The 19,656-nt window shown below is 40.6% G+C and overlaps 1 protein-coding gene and 5 non-coding genes across 6 annotated transcripts; 4 read left to right on the top strand and 2 right to left on the bottom strand.

Moving 5' to 3' along the window:
- Positions 1 to 1,345: 1,345 nt before the first annotated feature.
- Positions 1,346 to 12,209, bottom strand: LOC113172028 (adenosine deaminase RNA specific B2 (inactive)). The gene is made up of 9 exons (XM_026374830.1): positions 12,134 to 12,209; positions 10,568 to 11,511; positions 6,754 to 6,871; positions 5,700 to 5,868; positions 5,173 to 5,324; positions 4,679 to 4,832; positions 3,905 to 4,086; positions 3,250 to 3,431; positions 1,346 to 1,522 (listed from the first exon to the last, which is right to left on the bottom strand). Exons 1-9 carry the CDS (start codon positions 12,207 to 12,209, stop codon positions 1,346 to 1,348), a joined length of 2,154 nt encoding a protein of 717 aa, XP_026230615.1.
- Positions 12,210 to 13,003: 794 nt separating this feature from the next.
- trnas-cga lies at positions 13,004 to 13,085 on the top strand. Its single transcript has one exon. It is a non-coding gene; the product is annotated as a tRNA-Ser (tRNA).
- A 283-nt stretch (positions 13,086 to 13,368) lies between these two features.
- Positions 13,369 to 13,450, top strand: trnas-uga. The gene has a single exon. It is a non-coding gene; the product is annotated as a tRNA-Ser (tRNA).
- Positions 13,451 to 14,022: 572 nt separating this feature from the next.
- trnas-uga lies at positions 14,023 to 14,104 on the bottom strand. Its single transcript has one exon. It is a non-coding gene; the product is annotated as a tRNA-Ser (tRNA).
- A 3,377-nt stretch (positions 14,105 to 17,481) lies between these two features.
- trnas-cga lies at positions 17,482 to 17,563 on the top strand. Its single transcript has one exon. It is a non-coding gene; the product is annotated as a tRNA-Ser (tRNA).
- A 780-nt stretch (positions 17,564 to 18,343) lies between these two features.
- On the top strand, positions 18,344 to 18,425 carry trnas-uga. Its single transcript has one exon. It is a non-coding gene; the product is annotated as a tRNA-Ser (tRNA).
- Positions 18,426 to 19,656: the final 1,231 nt, after the last annotated feature.

Below are 19,656 nucleotides of genomic sequence, written 5' to 3'. Positions count from 1 at the left end.
GTGATTAACACATTACAACGTCTCGCTTATGTCTCAAGGACAAATCAGTCTGAGCCACTAATCATTAATATGAAGACTAAAATGAGAATCTGTGTGTGAAACGTAAAATCCTGGAAATAACGAGTTAAAGAGTGAAAACTAAGACAAGTCCTCACAAACACAAACATAGTGTCCAACTGCATGATCTTTACCTGATGCTACATTTCTAACACATGAACATGACGCTTCTTCTTCTTTCCAGTGTTTCCTGCATCATTCACCTGATGTTTCAAAAGATAAAATGACTGTTCTAACATGACTCAGTGTGTAGTCTTGAAATTAGAGCAGATGATTTGAAATTTCTTTTTTTATCCGTTTTCTTTGAGCGTACAGCCTGTGTGCCTCTCTCTCCCCTTCTCTCTCTCTTCCTTATATATTATCTCCTTCTGCTCATGTTCCATGTCGGTGTCTGTTCTCCTTTTCTCTCTCTCCACTTTCACTCACCTGTACCGGTCGAGGCCAATGGCCGCCTGCCCTGAGAGGTTCCTTCTGTTAAAGGGAGTTATTGTCTCTCCATCGTCTCCTAGTGCTGCTCAAGTGGGATGTTTGTCACTGTGTAACTCTATAAGTGTCTATCTGTAATACATGAAGTGCCTTCAGATGATTCTGTTGTGATTTGGTGCTGAACATGATGTGGAGTCTAGCTCCATCAACTACCTGTGGCCTAAGAGAGTTCTTAGAGATTAAAGGACAAGACAGTGATTTTCTATATTTCTTTTACTGCCAACAAATTCAACAATGAATTAAAAATACTGAATCTAAAGAGTCCAGGCTCTAAAGGTTAGGATTCTATTGTAGAAATCAATGGAAGTCTGTGGCACAGAAAAAAGTCAGGTTCTAACGTTACACACGTTACAGTGAGTTGATGCGAATCGTGGTTGGTTTCAGTGTTATTATGGGATTTATTGACAGTAACAGAAATATAGAAGATCACATTAGGCCTCATCCTTTTCCTGATGTCACATTTACACATGCAGCTCGAACTGTGCACCAAACAGTGTCTTTCAAGTTTTAGATGAAACTTATTCATAAGTTAAATGTCACTCAAACACTCTATATTGCTTAGTTATATTTTTTTAGTGTTACTCCAGTGAGATAGTGGACTAGTGAAGTGGTTACAGTGACACGTTTGTCAGGTTTAAAGTAGACGAGTCAGAACTGGAGTCACCATCCTTTAGGCTACTTATGCTAAAATTACACACATTTGCATAACTAGTCATCATTTAATTGTCTGTCTGATGTTTGATGTCCTTCGAATCAGTCACATATAAATGGTCCACAGTGCCCTCTGTACTCAGCGTGGGTTTTACACACTAGCACTGAAGTGACCTGGCTCTGGAGGTTTTCTGATCCATGTTCCCAGACCTCCAACCTGCAGGGCAGCAACGAACTGATGCATCGCCCTCTGGTAGCGTCCTGCAGCCATCTTGGAATCAGAATAAGTCGCTGCTGGAGCTTCTGCACCTGATACCGGACTTTTAAACTGAGAAAAAAGGCAGAAATGTGATTTTTATCAAACATATAATAAACAAAAAGCTGAAATAAATTGATACTTGGATCTAATTAGGGAAACATGGTGAACAGGCTACTGAATGATCTCTGTACGTGGAACTCATCCATGTGTGTTTGGGTAATTTGGATTGTGAGCTATACATAGCACTTGTCCATCATCTGTACGTCCTCCTCAGAATGACACCTGTCCCATGAAAATGGAAATTTTACACAGCAGACATTTTGACTTGTCAATGCAGAAAAAACCCAGGTGTATCTAATAACATTAGTCACGGCTCGGCTCCATTTCAGTTCCCCAGAAAGAAGCGGGGGTAATTCAGCAGCAGGAACCTGGAACTGACACATCTGAATCGCAGATAATGTTACTGGTCACACCTGAGTTTGACAAGTCAGGATGTCATGAGAAAGTCATTAAGCCTCTCCAGTGTGCAGAGCGAAATAAAAACACGGCATGTCTCCAATTTACAGTCGTCTCCACTTTAAAATATATTTTGCTTTAGCTGGAGCTTCGCTGTGCAGTTGGATGTTTGTGCAGAGTTTTAACTTGTTTCACCTGCATCTAAAATTAAACCTGAGATCAGGACGTGTGCAGGCCGGAGTTTAAGTTAATGCAGAGTGGCTCATTTCACACCAGTGAATATGATGTTATTGAGTATAACTACTGACGTGATACTGTATTCTGAATATAATAATTATAATTTAAATTCATTTATATTCTGCTGATTGTGTCACAGCTGACGTTAATAAATTATAAAGATACTGTTTTCTGAAAATGATTAAATCCTTGTAATGGAGTAAAAAAAACAACATTTGCCTCTGAAAAGTAGTAAAGTCAAAGTATGAAGTAGCAGAAAATAGAAATCCTCAAACAGTAACAAGGTACTTAGTTACTTTCCACCACAGATGCGACTACAGACATCTGAGCGGTGTGATTATCGTCTCACTGACATGGTGCTAAATATGCTGCAGCTTCAGGTGATAAATCTGTGAAGATTCATCTTTACTGTTATTTGATATGTTATTATAAGACGTTTGCTTCATGGCTCAGTCAATCAGACCTGTTCAGCTGCAGCTCAGGTTTTTTTTCCTGCTATCTGACAAACACAGCTCTGAGTGTGTTAAATTCAAACCCATTAACGTGTCTATTTCCATCTTTATTGTTCCTTTTTAGTTGATTTAATTCTTCATCAGATCATTGGGTCTTTAAAATACTTCCCCACTCGTTGTTTCTCTGTCTCCCTCTGTGCACGTCGTTATATCCCAAACGGTCTGTGTCTCCTCTTACATGTGACATTAAGAGGAGCCGGTCTTACAGTGATCCCAGTTGTTCCTGTAAATAATTAGGAGTCTGTCTGCCAACATCAAATTTTTAAACCAAGGCCATTTGGTCCGGCACAAGTCTCTCAACATACATACTTTAATTACACAGTGAAAACTGAGCCACTGCTTATAAAAATATTATCATAATGTGGCAGAGGCCAAAGTCAGAGTAGTCTATTTAAGAGGAGGGGATGCTGCCGGGTACTAATGAAGCCGGAAACTCCACTTATTTATTTAACAAATTAATCAAACTAGTACAGTATGTTTTATTAATTAATACCACTTTATGTTCATTTACGTAACTCCTAATGCTGCTGTTTTATTAATCTGCTGTGAAACCACCTGAGACAATGAGTAAAAACTTCATCTCCGACCCACCTGCTGCTGCAGTCGGTTCCAGCAGGCAAACAGGGAGCACCTGCAGAGGCGTGACGGACTTCCTGAGTCCTTCCTCCTTCCTGTAGAAGTGTTGATCTCCTCCAGGCCTTCGTCCCCACAGCTCCAGTTCACACTGACGTTTGGGGATCTCCCTGTTGGCCGAACCTCGCCGCTATTCAGACCTGTGGATGCACAGAGAGAAGTCTAAGAGGTCTCATTCAGTGTGCTTGGTCCAGGGTTTCTGACCAATGCACCCAGCCTCAGTTGTGCCTTCGTTATGTGTTAAAGTTCCTTTTTCAAACTAAGACATGTTTTATCTGTGTTATTACTGATGCATTATCATGTAAACAGTTTGTTAATGTTGCATATGATCTAGCTGCATAATGAGACGTCCTTCATGTGTCACCACTGATAATAAGAATCTGCAACGATCATTTTCTTCTAAATATCTGATGTATGCTGAAGCTCGTTGTTGGTTGTTGTGGTTGAGTTTCAGTGAGTAGAGCAGCCATCACTGCTCATGCACGTTGCTTTTGTTTATCCCACATGACTGAACAAATCCATCGTGACAGGGTCGACCCGTCAGACTCTCAGTGTTCACAGCAGCACATCTATAAAGCAGTGGGCAAATCTGGCTGTTCGGGACTCTGCTTACAGCCGAGCAGCAGCTGCTGCCGTCGGTACGGGAAGGGCAGGTGCCTGATGGGCGCGAGGCGGCGAGTCAAGGCTCTGTCCAGGTGACCTGTGTGACTCAGCGTCCCCACTGTGAGGCTGTGCAGGTAAACCGGCTCCACTAGGTGGGACAGGAGAGCCCCCTGGAGGCCCACAACGCTCCACCTGTTGCAAAAAAGAGCCATGATGGCAGTTTGACAGTTTTTCAGCTGTGCAGATTTTCACTCAGGGACAATTAAAGTTTGACTGTCTAGACTGAAGCAAGCTGTTCCTCTGCAGCCTGAACTGAGCACACCCCGGAAGTACGGAAAACTGAATGAGAGAGCGTTTTATTAGTTGGTTCATTAGCAGCTCAAACTGTTTGGGTGGATGTGAGATCCTGCATCTGGCGTAAATATAGTTCAACAGGTGCGTGGAACTTCGTCTGTCTTGTTTTGCTCAAAATGTTTCAGATATTTGTCAAAATAAATTAGGGTAAAATCTGAAATGGCAGATTTTTAATTGCAGCGAGAAACATTAACATTATTAAGGGACAATTACACTTTCTTCAAGCTTCAGTTTTATCATCAGGGCATTCAGGGTTTGTTTGGTTTGAAACCAGTTTATTTGTGGCCAAAATGTTGCTTATAAAAGTTATATTATTAAGTTTTGACATTAAAATGAGTCTAAAAGAATAGAAAGACTTTTACATAATAAAAACTCTGACTCATCATTGAGGATGATTCTGTTTATACAGTACGACACCAGTTGAACTCACTTTGCCATTTTGTCGGTGCAGGACATGGTGACGAAAGGTTTCTGTGTCGACACGTCATCCCATTTCTGATTGGCTCTCCGTGCCGTGACCGGCAGTGTCCCCTCACCTCCGTTTACCTTCACCCTGAGGTGACAGCGAAACCTCCTGCTGTGATCTGACAGGAGAAGAATCAGATTAGACATTTAACGACAGCTTAACTCTGGATTTAGTTTTATTACTTGTTTCCAGACGTTTGAATGATTCATTAAGAGCCAATCAGTGGATGAAACCTTTCTGAGCTGCAGTCAGGAAATCAGAGGCAGAAAAATGCTTAATTGGACTTAATTAGCTCATTAAGGAGCAGCCAATCAGGTGAGGAGACCAATGACCTCTTCAGGAACAGGAAGTTTTCTTTCTAGTTTTATCGGTTCTGATTTAAATAATAAAATTTAGTTTTGTCACAATTTCAGACACAATCATTCAAACAGTTTTCACACTCAATGTGTTTCCCTCACGTGCAGCTGTGGTCTCGTAGGGACAGTTGAGTCGAGCGTCTCCACACGGCGAGGAACTGACGTACATGTGGAAGAAGACGTCGTCCCTCAGCTGGAACCCATCGCTGCCTTTGCTTGGTATGAAAATCGATTCCTCAGCATCTGCCGACCTACTTCAGAGAGGAACGACAACAAAAGACAAGAAATAAGTAACTTTGAAAGATTTATTTCATTTATTATTTCACTGGTAACATCCACCTGAAAGCTGAACAAAATTAGATTTCACGGTCTTAATTCTCCTGAAAACTAAACAGAATTTTAAATTTTAAGAGCTAGACTGAAGCAAAATCCACATAAACTGGATAAATGAACATTTTATGGACACATTACAGCACAAACTGGACTATATAATGTTTTGCAGGTATAATCCTCATGAAATCTGAACATTTTAGAGCAAAACTGCACAAGCCAGACTGAAATACATATATGTGTTTGAAGACCAGGAAGAAAATAACAGATCAAGATTAATTAAAGATCAGTGTTTGTACCAGAGCAGCAGCTCCAGCTGAGCGTACAGGAATCGAACCAGCGCCCTCCTGCTGACGACTTCAGCGTGGCAGTCGCTGAGTGTTAACTCGCAGTCGCTTGTGTTGTCTGAGTCTAGACACTTGGTCCCTGTGGCCAGAGACACAACCTGGGCTGTTCGGAGGTCAAACCCTGCAGCGAGAGGAGGTGGTGGAAGAACAGGTTAACAGAACCACAGATCTCTGTTACATCCAGAGTTCTGATCACACGTTGAACAAAGTGATTAACTCTCTGATGGATCAAGACATTTGACATTTGATACAGTTCAAACTAGAAGCCTCATCTGACTCTCATAGCAGAAAAACTAGACATTCCCCCTGTGCTCTTGTCACAAGCTGAATGTTAACAAGCTGGGACGGCTAATGAAAAGTGCATAACTGGAGAATCACTCCATCGCCTGAAAAACATAAATAAGGGTGTTGTGTTGCAAGCTGGCCTCATCAAAGAGCCACAGGACGGTAAAGATGACAGTCTGCCCTCTGGATCTGCAGGGTAACGTGAGGCAATCGCTTGTTGGAGTTGCGGTGATGCGTTTTAATGTAAGAAGGACTCAGATGCTCCTCTGCTGCTCTGATTGCTTCGAATGTTAAGTTCATACAAGTAGAAAACACATTTTGACCCTAGTTTTTAAAGTGATGAGTCACAAGATCTGTTCACGATTCATCCTGACGAACTCCAAACTCAGGAGTTTAGTCATCTGAAGTCGACAGTTGTAGACTTGATGTGTTACGTGGACTGAACAGGATAAAATGTTGATGTTGTTGCTAATTTACACTTTTAGCTGCAGGTAGGAAACAGTGTGTTGATTCATTTGGAGTCTTGTCTGTGTCCCTCTGACATGTGCCCAATATTCCCTCTCTTTAAGCTCCCTTTTGGTCTCCACCAGTTGTTGTGAGAATGACCTAAGACAATCCAGTTGTTGTCCGGACACTCACTATAAACTTCTTAAAAGAGGAGAGGAATTGTAGCTTCAGCTGATTCAACAGACACCTTTGACATTGTGAATGTCGATCTCACCTCTGGTCATTACGATTCCTGCCAGGACCTTGTGACGGGCGTGCGAGGTAGAAAAACAACTGCGCGTCAGTTCGGTGTATTTCTCTCTCACCAGGTGGAAGATCGACTCTGCGAAGAACTGGTAAAGAAAAGGAAATGTTTATATATCTGCACCAGATCTGCAAAGTTATAGCTTATTATGTTTATTATGAGATGTGTATAAAAAAAAAACATGCAGAAATATCCATAAACAATCTGTTTGTTGTGTGAATTTACAGGTTTTTAAAAGATGCTACTGTGAAGTAACTCTTCACACAGTAAATCTTTCACACAAGAAGCATTTGTCCATAAATTAATCTGAAATATCTGGTTACCGTTGTGCATAAAGACATTTTATTACAGTAAAAGCTCATCTGAATCATTCTTAATCAATACTTGCCTCATGTCTGTGCTGGTCCTGACTGTTAATGTTCCCACAGTTAATTTGACATAAAGTCTGCACAGTGCATTCTGTTCAACCTATATTTAAACCCGAGGACAACGAGACTTCTGCTATCTTATTTTCCTCTGACAACAAGTGCTGAAAACTTTTAAACTAAGTCTGCAGAGATGCACCAACAGCGGTGACATTTGCCTGGACCAGGAGGATGGATTTTTAGTGATGGACTTGCCAAAACTCTCTGACGGTCTGTCAATAATGGCCCAGAGTTTTCTTTCTCTAAACTCTTCCAGCCTGCAGAGGAAGAGGTGTCGCAGTTCTAGTTGTCAAAATATGCCTAATTATATTTTTAGATGACTGTCATTCTTCTGGCAGACAACAGGAAGTTAAAGTTAGTTTCTATATGCAGCACGGACCCACAAAACACCAGGAGGAGCTTCAAAACAAAACCTCCCTGTAGAGACGTCCTGTATATATATTAGTATTTTCATGTGTCACCCAAAGTAAATTAATATTAAGTTTAGTATTTAAATAACTGCTCAGACCATCAGTCTCTTTCCACAACTTGGAGGAAGCAGATGAAATATTTGACAGTCCGAAATGAGTCCAGCAGCAGCTGTAAATAATTCATGTTTGCTAAATGTTATGTGATTGGTGGGTAAACTCGACTTCCACTCGTTGTCTAAACTTTAAACTACTTATTGCTCCCTAGTACATGATCGTCCCCATCATCTCATCAAAAAACCATCAGAACGATTTGATGTCATGTTTTATGCAGCTTTAATGACTTGAGGAATAAAGCTGGTTTAATTTCATAAGATTTGTTTTGGCTAATGGTCGGAGCGTGTCACATCCAGTTTAATGGGGTTATAGTTTCACTGGAACCATTTGTACTTTAACCAATCTGCTGCTACACCATCAATTAGGGAAAATAATACATCCAATGTTCAACATGTAACTTAAATACGTCTTTGTTTAGTTTCAATTTGAATCCAGGATTTCCACCATTAATGAATTCCAACATATTTATTATCAAGATCAACAAAGAGTCAATCCCTCTCTTGACTGTCTCGTTCATCTTTAGGATTATTTCCTGCTCAGAATCTAATGTAAAGTATTAAAATCTCTTCTAAAATAGCTGAAATTCACTTAAGACCTAAAACATAAAAACAACATTTAATAAAATATTATGTTCAAACTATGTTTAATCACATATTTATCGTCTTGGTTCATCACTGTCATAAACTTGCAGATAGATTTTTCTAACAAACAAACATAAACTCGCAGCCAGACTTTGCAGGAAACAGCTGATTGTGCTCCAGTATCAAGAGCTGCCAGATTAAAAACCTTGATGCTGAGAAAGCCGCAGACCTGTTTTCACCAGAAGTGACAACGATGACATGAGCCTACATGGAGGAGGTACAGCTGGAGGAGCTGCTAATAACCTGCTCCTTAATTCCACTAAGACCAAGGAGCTCATTGTGGACTTGACCCCATCCACATCAACGAGACGACTGTTGAACGTGCCTCCAGCTTCAAGTTCCTGGGAACCCACGTCTCAGAGGACCTGTCCTGTCCACCAACACCTCCAGCCTGGTCATGAAGGCCTCTTCACATTGAAGAAGAACCACCTCCCATTCGCACAGTTACTCTACTGAACACTGCCCCCACTGACGCCTCACTCACCTACTTATGTGCTAACTTGTATTTCATTGCCTTGTACTTGTACATGTGTAATGACAATAAAGTTGAATCTAATCTAATATAACTCCTCAAATGTTCCCGCTCCCTAGGAAATGTTATGTGAAATTTGAGACGTCACACGTTTGTCTAGTTCTTCCTGAGGAAATCAGAAACATACACAAGAAACCCAGTATCTTAAACTGGTCATTTAACTAATTCATATATATTATTATATATATTATTTTGCACAAATATTTTTGTATTATTATAGATATAAATATTAGATTATTACTTAAATCTGAGACAGTCTAAACGCTGTTTTGTCTGAAATCCACTGTACAGTCTTTATCCGTATCAGTATGTGTGGAACTACCTGAGTGTCTGTCTTCATGACCTCAGTGTCTCCAACGTTCTTTTTTAAATGTTTTTCGTGCTCATTTTGTGAGAGCATCCAGGTTTTTTTGGGAGTGAAAGTCTCTGCTCAACGATTTCTGGATGACAGTGACACAAGGTCGTGTGTAATGAGTGTGTTAAACAATTATCTGTCAGATTATTATGCTCTTCACACCGCCTTCTCGCTCCACCTCAATCTCCTTGGTCTGCTGCCTCTCCTCCTTCATCCCTAATGTGCTGTAATAATGTTCATTAATGCGTCACGCCGGCTGACAGACAGTTCATATTGAAGGGAGGGATGATGCTAAATGATCAGTTGGAGGGGCTGTGGAGAAAATCATCTGCTGCACAAAGAGGGTCAGTCTGCAGCAGCGTAAAAACACATTATGTTCAAATCAAAATCCTTTTCTCATCTAAAATGATTTTGTTGCATCTACCTGTCTGTGGACTCTCTTTTAAAATCCCCCCCCCAGGATTTAATAAAGCATCTGCATGTCTTATCTTGCTAATATGCCTTTTGCATATCTGAATGAGTTCTACATCAGCCATGTTCAGTCGCCCCCTTCAGCTCTGTGGAGTTGATGTTGGGAGACAAATCTTCTTGTATTCATAAAAACGCTGAAGACGATTCTCAGAGGCTCTGAGACATAATGAAGTTGTTTAGATGCTACGGGCGAGCGTACAGGACACCATCCAGCTCTGAGGCCTCAGGACATGATGGTCATGCTAATGTGTGGCACACTCGATTTGGTAGCATACGGCGCACCTCAGACCCATTTATCCAGACCATTTAGAGGACTGTTGGAAGCTAAATAGATAAAGGGCAAATTCATTGTCACTGCTTGAAGCTGACGGGTGATTTGTGGTGTTTCCATGTGAGGGAAGTATGTCTAAAACACTTAGAAAGACATGTACTGTCATTTTTCTGCAGTACAGATCCCTGTGAAATCTACTTTGCTGTATGATCTGTTTTTTTCTCAATAGACTTGATCATTTTATTACTGAACTGTCTTTTTATAATGGCAGGAATTTGCTTCCTGGGCACCTTCAGTGAGAGTTTGTCGCCCTTTGGAGACTAAGGCAGCCGACCCATAACATGATGGAGAAACATATTTTAATCTACAGTTCGAAAAAACTATTTATAAGACAAATATCTGAGACGTTGAACTGAAGGTTCAGGAATAACTTTATTCAGAAAAAGTGCAGCTGATTTTGAACCCTGAACTTTGTGTTTTAATTTCATTTGTGAACCTGTGAAGACTTTTGTCCATATACTGTGTTAATTGTACTAGTAAAACAGCAGACAGTGGACCTACTTACCTGAGGTAGATGATTTTTGCTGTTCTGAAGGCCCATGACCTTCCTCTCTGGTCCCAGACTTATGTTGTAAAGAGACTGCAGTGCAGCAGCTGCTGCTTGTGCCTTTGCCAGTCTTTTACTGTGACCACATCCTTCAAACACCCTGCCCTCCACTCTAACCACCATAATAAAACTCCTCCTCGGCCTGCCATGAACTCTCTCTGTTAGGCACATGTACCTGAGTCCTGGTCGCAGCTTGTTGAGCAGCGCAACTGGACTGAGATGCTCGGTAAATGAGGTGCTAAGGGTGCGTCTTTTTGGATTTGTTGAGGACACCAAGTCCAGTGTGAGTCGAACAAGTCGTCTGTGCTTGTAATAACTGCAGAAAACCTCCTCTTTTGTTTTGTTGTAACGCAAGAGATTGAAGTTTTCATGCAGTGATGGCTCAAACTCTTGAAGGAATGTGTCAGAGATGTCCAGTTTATCTGCTGTAAAATCCATAGCAGTGCTGGCGAAGTTCCCCATAATAGAATGAGCTTGGGAGGCGTTGGGGAACTGGATGAATGACTGGAGAGCCAACTCTGCAGCCCTCATCTTAGCCTGCTTCTTTGTTGGTCCTCGACCCTCAAAGTGGGTACCGTTTACCTCCACACCTACAGAAAACACTGGAGCGTGCAATGGGCCGGTCTTTGACATAATCTCATACTGCAGCCCGGGTCGTAGCTCGTTCAGCTGCACCAGCGCATTTTTCTGAGTGATGGCCCAGGCTGCTCTTTTACAAGTCACGTGGTTTTGGTAGAGTAGCTGGTCTTTGCCATCCACCAATGGCTGCTTCCTCTTCAGGGTTCTTGGTCCATGTCTGGGAAAAGTTGTGTAAAACGTTGATGGGTGATATTTTCTGAGTAAATTGCAGTCCACATGGATTTTATCATCCTGATTCTCTTTCACCTCCAAACTGCTTGTACCTGTAAGAAGATCAAACTCATGTCAGAAAACTAGAGGGAAGATTTATTTTTTCTTAAAATAACCAGGTGAAGGTAATATGTTGGCAGGCCAAATATTTCAGACATAGATTAAGTATTTCTTGGATATGTGCACAAGCCCTTGAGTAGGGGTCTTAGGGTTTCTTTGTATGCTGCACATGTAGAAGGAGTTTGTGTAGATGGGGGTAGGCCAACAGACACAGTAAGACTAAGAGACTTCAGCCATGCTAGCAGCTCTGTAAACACACCCAAAGGCACAGAGGCTTTAAACTTAATGGTAAAGTCAGTCTGGACACATTCAGTGTATTTAAATGCACTTACATTACCAGGTTAATGTGTGTATTTGGAGAATGTTTTAATCTTCAGGATCATGGGTACTAGACATCACTCAAGAGTTGTGAAGGCTGAAACTCACTGTATTATGTCATCATCCTAAACACTGCACAATATTAATGCTTCTTGTATATATTTAAATAGCCAGGATCATTTATATTGCTTTCCATGCTGTTATGAATGTAAACAGAGAATAACCATCACACTGAGTTTGTAATTCTGAACATTGTCAGACGAAAATGTTTAAAATACAAGATGGAAAAGGCTTTACTTGAATTGTCTGCATCCTCAGCTGATGATTCTCCAGCACCCCAGTGTCTTATGGGACTGATGAGGGATGATAACATGTTGGCTTCATCTGAAAAAAAAGCATCATAAAAACAAATTATTGAGCATTTTCAGTATAGCATTACATAATGTTTTCAGAAGCGTTGATTGTGACCATGTTGACGTGAGTTTGACACTTGATAACAGCCTACTGAGCTAATTAGGAATAGGGCCCTATTAACTCATCTATGGTCCCAGTAACAAGTGATGAAAGCCAGTGTGTGATCTGGTGAGAGGTTTGAAGGACGCACAAGATTTCTCTAAATTTGATTGTTTTCTGAGTCATTTAGTCATTTCTCTGATGCTTTTTATCCAAAGAGACTTTAGTTTCTTTTCTTTTGAAATACTAACCTGAAATATGGGATACGTCATTAAACGTGCACCTACACAGATTAGCGCCGCTATTTGAACCACTAGCATTAAATATTTAACCATGGGGACCCAATCCTTAGTATACAGGTTGGGCTATATTCACATTAGTACACTGAAGTGTGAACAAACCAAACTATTTTTTTTTCATATCAGAACTGGTCCATTTACATGATTGGTCCTGGATCTCATTTGATCTCTGGCTCTGTGGCTGCTGCCAGTCATGTGTGTTTTTTAAAATCTGTCCCACTTACAGTATCTGTACATATCTCCTGATGTGCGCTGACTGTGTTGGAGTTGTGATTAAGTACACATTATCGCTGTGAGCACGGTTTGAACCTACGCGAGGAGAATAAGTTTCACAAACACGTTCACATTTCTCACAGAATTTAAACTCCCAAAAGATCAGGAAAAAGTAGTCTAGCATTTAGAGATGTGTGTGTCAGCTGTGATGGCCGAGTGGTTAAGGCGTTGGACTCGAAATCCAATGGGGACTCCCCACGCAGGTTCAAACCCTGCTCACAGCGATAATGAGTATTTAATCACACACAGGGTCCTCAGATTTAAGGAAGCATGTTTCTTGGGTGATTGGGAAAAGAGTTTAAATGCATTGAAACCACCTGGATACTGAAATTACTGATTACTCTGCAGAGTAATGCACGTTCTCAGATTTATTTAAAATTAAGAGGAATTTGAGAAAGCTCATTTTAACCTGGTTTCATGTGTGCATGTAAATACACTACTACAGTGTTGCATACTTGCTTGCAGTACCTCACGTTTACTGTTAAGCCCAGATGTATGCTGGTGGGAGCTGTGATGGCCGAGTGGTTAAGGCGTTGGACTTGAAATCCAATGGGGTTTCCCCGCGCAGGTTCAAACCCTGCTCACAGCGGTGGTTGTGTCTTATTTGGTGATTATGTTGTTGCTTGGTGGCAGATCTGTTGTCATCGGTTTAGGAAACAGAAATAAACCCCAGAAGCCAAAATAGCTAGAACCCTTCTGGGCCCTTCAGTGATATTGTTAAGATATAAAAACTGTCAGCAACTTTAAGAGTCTTAGGTTGAACATCATGGAGAAACAACAACAACAAATGCCACAGCCTACTTCTCTTAATAGGCTTAGATGTGTGACAGTGCACGCATGGATGCATTGCCTATGGAAGCTGCTCAGGGAGGCCCCATCGCATTTCAAGTGCAATACCTTAACCACTCAGCCATCACAGTGCGCATGAAGGAGCCCATAGCAAGGCTTCTTGAGGAAACCCCGAGCCAATTTGTTAGATCAACAATTTTACACCTTACTTATGCCAGAGAACATCTGAGATGAAAATATTGCACGAAGAATAGTTACACAGATCTCTCAGGATTAAGCAGCTCTGACAGCCTGTGTGCAGCAAACTTAAACCACGGATGTTGTGGAAATTTCATTTAATTTAAAGTTACTGTAGAGTTAATCATAGAGATTCGCTGTGAGCAGGGTTCAAACCTGCGCGGGAAGCTCCCATTGGATTTCAAGTCCAACGCCTTAACCACTCGGCCATCACAGCTCACATCTGCCAGAATTTCCCTGAAAAAAATTATGGTTATAGAAATTTCTCTTTTTCTTACCAAAGACTAACCCTGTCTCAGGTAAGAGGATGATTTTGCCATTTTCATGTGGAATCCCTCTTCTCTTCTCCAAAGAAGACAAGTCGTTTGAGAGAGGGGCGAGGGAAACCTTGCATGTGCAAATCAACACCCCCTCTCTCAACAGAGGTGGAGGATTTAGACACAACCTGTTTTCTATTTATCATGCTGCCCTTTCATCCATCCCGAGGAAGATCGGGCCCAATTCACACCTGCACACCTGCATCTAACGACCCACTTAAGGGGTACGAGGGTTTGACAGAGGTGTGACTATTACATCTTTTACATCCTCCCCTTCCATTGTTTCACCTAACAAGCCTATTCAGGGCAAGTTCAGGCCAACTTCACATGGACGACTGAGAATCTTTGGAGTCCTAGATTTGGCCATCACAGCTGCATCAATAATATCACACAGTAATTCCTAAAGCAAAGACAATACTACATACAGCCAGTCAGAACATGTAAATGGTAGAGCCAAGAGTATGGGTTGAACACACACCACTGGATTTTAAGTCCAACACCACTCAGCTATCAGATACAGATAAATATGTGTTTTTACATAAAGCTAGAAAGACAGTAATTACACAAAGACTGTTAAAGTACTGTAGCTTGATGTGCGGCTTCACTACCACGACACAGACTAACTGCAGCGAGTTCTGCACCATTGGTACTAGTTGGTCTCCGTTGGTGGCTTTTCAGTCTATTCAGCATGTTGAATCAACCATGAACTCGTCATTGAGAGAGGGCACTGCAATTGGCTGTTCAGTTTAGCAAATCACTGCATAAAAAGAGAAATGGACGCCAGAGGCATGTGCATCTTTTTATGAGACATATTCTGTGGTGAGAAAACAGTAAGACTGCTTTCGTTACAGTTTGTATGTATGCATTCTTTTCAGATCTTCCTTCTTCAATGATGAATACGGACTACTGACACCTGCTGGTACATACAGCTGGTCTAAGTAGCCTCTAGTTCTTTGATATAAAAAATAATAACAATAATAAACCAATCATCACAAATAGCAGTATTACAGGCAAAGAAATTATTTTAAAAAGTTTTCATATTTCTTTGCCCTTGAGAAAAGACAGCCCACATTATAAGTAAATGAAACCCGCTTGCCATTAATTACACTCAGCAAATGAGATTATCCACAGCTGTCAGACCGCACACACACACTGGACAGCGAGCGGGTGCCTTTCGCTTCCCCCCTGCCATGCCTAATTTCATTATTCTATTAAATAAGGTTCATTAACAGTGGCTGAATGGAGAAACTTCACTTCTAAGGTTTGATAAACAGAGTCATGGTGGAACACGAAGCGATGCAAGTTTCTTGTTCTCATTTCTTTGCACCTGTTTTTGTCCCTATTCTGTGAATTAATGAGTCTCTCAGCTCTAAATGACTGTAATAAGAAATACTAATTAATATTAGTAAATTCACGCTATTATTGGTTTTACTATAAAGGATAAAAGAGTAAAGTAGGAAGTGTTGGTTGAATAAAAACAATACATTTGCAAACAAACTTGCACTGACAGTAAATTTCAAGCTTATTATTAATCTTCTGTTTGATGGAACCTATGTTTTTAATTTAACTGGATCTAATTGAAATAGCATACTGTGACATTCTTTGGATTTTTCTTTGTTAGTCGATAATATAAATCCAGTCGTTTACCAAGCGTTTTCTTATTCAGTCCACATGCTAATATAATAATTCAGACTGCTCATTCAGTGCACTGTTTGCAAATCATGTATTTTTACATTTGTGGTGATTGTCAGTCATCCAGGTCGTGGTTTTCTGAAAGCCGCTCCTCAGTGTCACCACGACTTACTTACTTCTCGTCCTAAACACATTTTCCCTGTGATTCAAAGTGGTGACTCAGCAGGATTTAATCTTTGTGGAGTTGCTGAAGTCAGTTGCAAATATGTAAACAACACAGTTCAAACAGAGTTAGAGCTGAAGAAGCTTTCAAATGAGAGGTGAGCTGAGACTCCCAGGTATTTAACCTCTACAGATTCATAAGTCAGATCACATGTGGACGGCAGCCCTCCAGACTGTGACGTGCGTCATTAGGTCATGTGTTGCTGCATGTGAGTGCAGTAATATGTCGACAACGAAACTGTGAATTCAAATTGCTGCACAAACGTATTTTACAAACTTAGCTGTGATAGAGATTACAGGTAGATTAAGCAAACAATCTGTCACGTTACGACCTGGTTAACGTCTCCTTAAATCAAGTGCAAAGTCTAATACTGCAATTCGCAAATGAGCGTGAGGTAATGAAGTGCTACTTGAGTGGGAGAGCAGGTTTGTGTGTCTGCCAGAGACCAGCAGTCAAATGAGAGACGAACGACAAAGTGAAAATGACAGAATGTATGAAGAGATTTGACGGTTTAGTCGATGTAATGCAAAGACAAACACAATTATTATCTTTTTTCATTCTAAAATAAACTTCCCCATTATTTGTGATGATACAGGCCATTAGAGCACCTCCAACCACCACCTGCCACTGCCCTCAGAAGCTCCTGACTCACATCATTACATTCACATCCCATCTCACTGCTCTCGCTCATATCAACCCACAACTTAATGGCATCACACGCCTAATATCACTGCAAGGTGCAAGGTTAATGCAGAATAGTTTAGGCTGCACTCTTCATTATTATAATGACTTTTAGTTTGCATTGCAGTGCCCTCCAGAATCACCAGTCACCAGGGGTAAAAGAGGCAGTAAAATCTCCCATCAGAATGTCAGAGAGTGCAGTTTCTTCTTGTAGTCTTTCAGTGGTAAAGCGAGCCATTATTCGGTTGCTTTCACTGAGACGATATTAATGTAGAAAACAAATAATCATATGATTTATGTTTTTTATATCTTTATGTTGCTTGTAATTTTGTTGAAATAGGAATATTTTGAATAATTTGAGGTCGTCTGAATGTAAAATAAAAATGAATTATTTTGCATTTCCAACAAATGCATGTATGTTGTGTTCTAGTATAGTTCCACATCTGTACTATACAAGTTACAAGCACTATAATCATCACAGATTGACAACTGATCACAAACATTATATGTGATTTGAACGATTCTTTTATAAGTCATCATACAAATCACAGCTTAGACGAAGCTGCCAACGATACGTTTCTGATTCACTAAGCAAACCACAACAGTTCCTGTGCAAATTAAACAGCAAGAACATGTGCATCAAAAACTAGCTCTTTAGGCAACAGTCTTGCAGGGGGTAAAATTGTTGCTGTAACTAGTTGGTTCAGGGTTTCGACAAGAAGTATGAGCTTCTTCTTGCAAGCTGTGATGGCCGAGTGGTTAAGGCGTTGGACTCGAAATCCAATGGGGACTCCCCGCGCAGGTTCAAACCCTGCTCACAGCGATTGTTGTGCTTAAAGCTTAAAACTCTTTGATGAAGCTTAGACACAACGGAAGTGTCTCCGTACTTTAATACCTGTTGTGTGACACTGAGCAAACGGGCATGTATGTATTTCTTAGTGATCACTGTGAGCGAGGTTTGAATCAGCATCCCATTGAGAATCTTTAGGATGTGCTGGAGGAGACTTTGTGCAGGTGAAAAATTAATGCAACTCTGGATTTGAATAAATGTTGTGACTTTGCAGAAGATTATGGAAATGATGCCACTGTGAATATGTGCTGTAATCAAAGCTAAAGACGGTCCAACCAAATATTAGTATTAGAGTGTGTTTTTGGACAGGCAGTGTAATTTGAAGTATCTCAGTTCACTCAGAACTCGTCCGTATGATGATACTCTTTGCTGGTTTATTTTTTATCTTTCATTCTCCCTTTTCTCATCAGTGTTTCTTCTTATTTTATTTTGGAAAACACACTTGGCATAGATTTGTGTTTGTACTGTAGGTCTAGATGTTAATAAAAACAATTATTAATCCTATGCTGCCTGTACTTTAATGTGGCTGATTCTCATATGGCATAATCTTTGTAGTGATTCAGTTGTGAGAGAGATGTGTTGAGCTCTAAGTGGGAATAAATGAAGATCTGAGGACTGAGAGCAAATCAAGGCAGATACCTTTCAACGACAGCTGCAGTTTTTTAGTCGACTCTTGATGGAAGAAAATTTAAATGGGTTGTTTCTCTTATTGTTCAGGTCTCGTCTTATAACTCACTACAGTTCATGTAACCAGCTGTGATGGCCGAGTGGTTAAGGCGTTGGACTTGAAATCCAATGGGGTCTCCCCGCGCAGGTTCAAACCCTGCTCACAGCGATAAACCTCATTCTTTGCTGATATAATATTGTGTTATGTCTTGTTCTGCTGCCCCCTACAGGCCATGAACAAGTAACTAATGCAGCTTTAATGGCTCTACTTTCAAACCAGAAAGCTATCTTCAGTTCCTTGGCTTCATATCCACATGTCCAGGTTTTGAGATATTCTACAGATCTTTTCAATTGTTCTATGTATTCACTTATTTTGTTCTAATTTAGTTATTTTCCCACCTTTACGCTCACTGATGATGACTGTGGAGCTCCAGTGATGATACAACTAATAGAGCAACAGAAGATTAACACAAGATTACCCACTGGTTCAATAATTGTTTTACAATCTATAAACACTTGTATGTGGGATTTGACAACTGTCCAACATATGATTTTGAGTAAAATGTTTTTGGGTGCTGAGTGTTCAGAAGATGACACCTTGTATTGTATGTGTTTTTCACCATTGTCATTTAACATCTAAAGAAATAAAACTATTAACTATCAGATTAACTGATGAGAGTATTCATTAGCTCCATTGGACCTCCAAGGCTGAGATTAGTAACACTGCAGCCCCGTTTCTTTCTCTGCATCAGTCAAAATCTTTCTCAGTCATAGTTAGGTTTCAGCTGCTGATGGGGCACCTCAGGCTTGCAGGAATACACGTCTGTTAATTAATTTGCTTATTTGTGGCAACAAGGAGACTCGGCTGCAGGAAATCAGAGGTCCATGTCAACAGCTTAACCTTAATAAGACCTTAACAAGAGTCTAGACAACAAGCAAGAGGCAGGATCTCTTCAGATGCTTCAGGCACAGCACAAGTTTGTCTGAGAAAACATTCAAAACTCCAACAGCTTCAGTAAAGCTATAACATCTTAATACAATGGTTTTCCACTTTTACTGTTGTATTTTTTCTGTATGAAGAGTATCTGAGCAAAATGTGACTACAACTACGCCTGACTACGTCTTTCTCAGTCTAATTCTAAATTTAGCTCAGTGCATCAGCTCATCAAGCAACAAAGACAGCCGCAGCTAAACGTCTGCTTTCAAATCAACAGGCTGATGATCATTATTTGGAAATGAGTGATGAAATTATTGCCTAAAACATATGGTAATGTGCTATGAAAGTGCAATGAGAGATAATAACAATGACAGCAACAATCTATGGCAGGCTGTTGACAGCTGGCAATGGTCTTGTTTCAACTATTACTGCCTTCGCCTGCTGCTTTACTGTCACTTTATCA

This window comes from Anabas testudineus, chromosome 17 (assembly GCF_900324465.2).
Source record: "Anabas testudineus chromosome 17, fAnaTes1.2, whole genome shotgun sequence".
NCBI classification, from domain to species: domain Eukaryota; kingdom Metazoa; phylum Chordata; class Actinopteri; order Anabantiformes; family Anabantidae; genus Anabas; species Anabas testudineus.
The sequence above is the reverse complement of the archived record's forward strand: the minus strand, read 5'-3'. Positions and strand labels throughout refer to the sequence as shown.

What these genes read in the sequence shown, in the direction of transcription:
- LOC113172028 (XM_026374830.1), bottom strand. Translation starts at nt 12,209, where the DNA reads ATGTTATCATCCCTCATCAGTCCCATAAGACACTGGGGTGCTGGAGAA. An exon ending in TGAGGATGCAGACAATTCAA is followed by an intron (nt 11,512 to 12,133) that starts GTAAAGCCTTTT and finishes ATCTTCTTACAG; the next exon opens with GTACAAGCAGTTTGGAGGTG. An exon ending in GCAGCAGCTGCTGCTCGGCT is followed by an intron (nt 3,432 to 3,904) that starts GTAAGCAGAGTC and finishes GTGCATCCACAG; the next exon opens with GTCTGAATAGCGGCGAGGTT.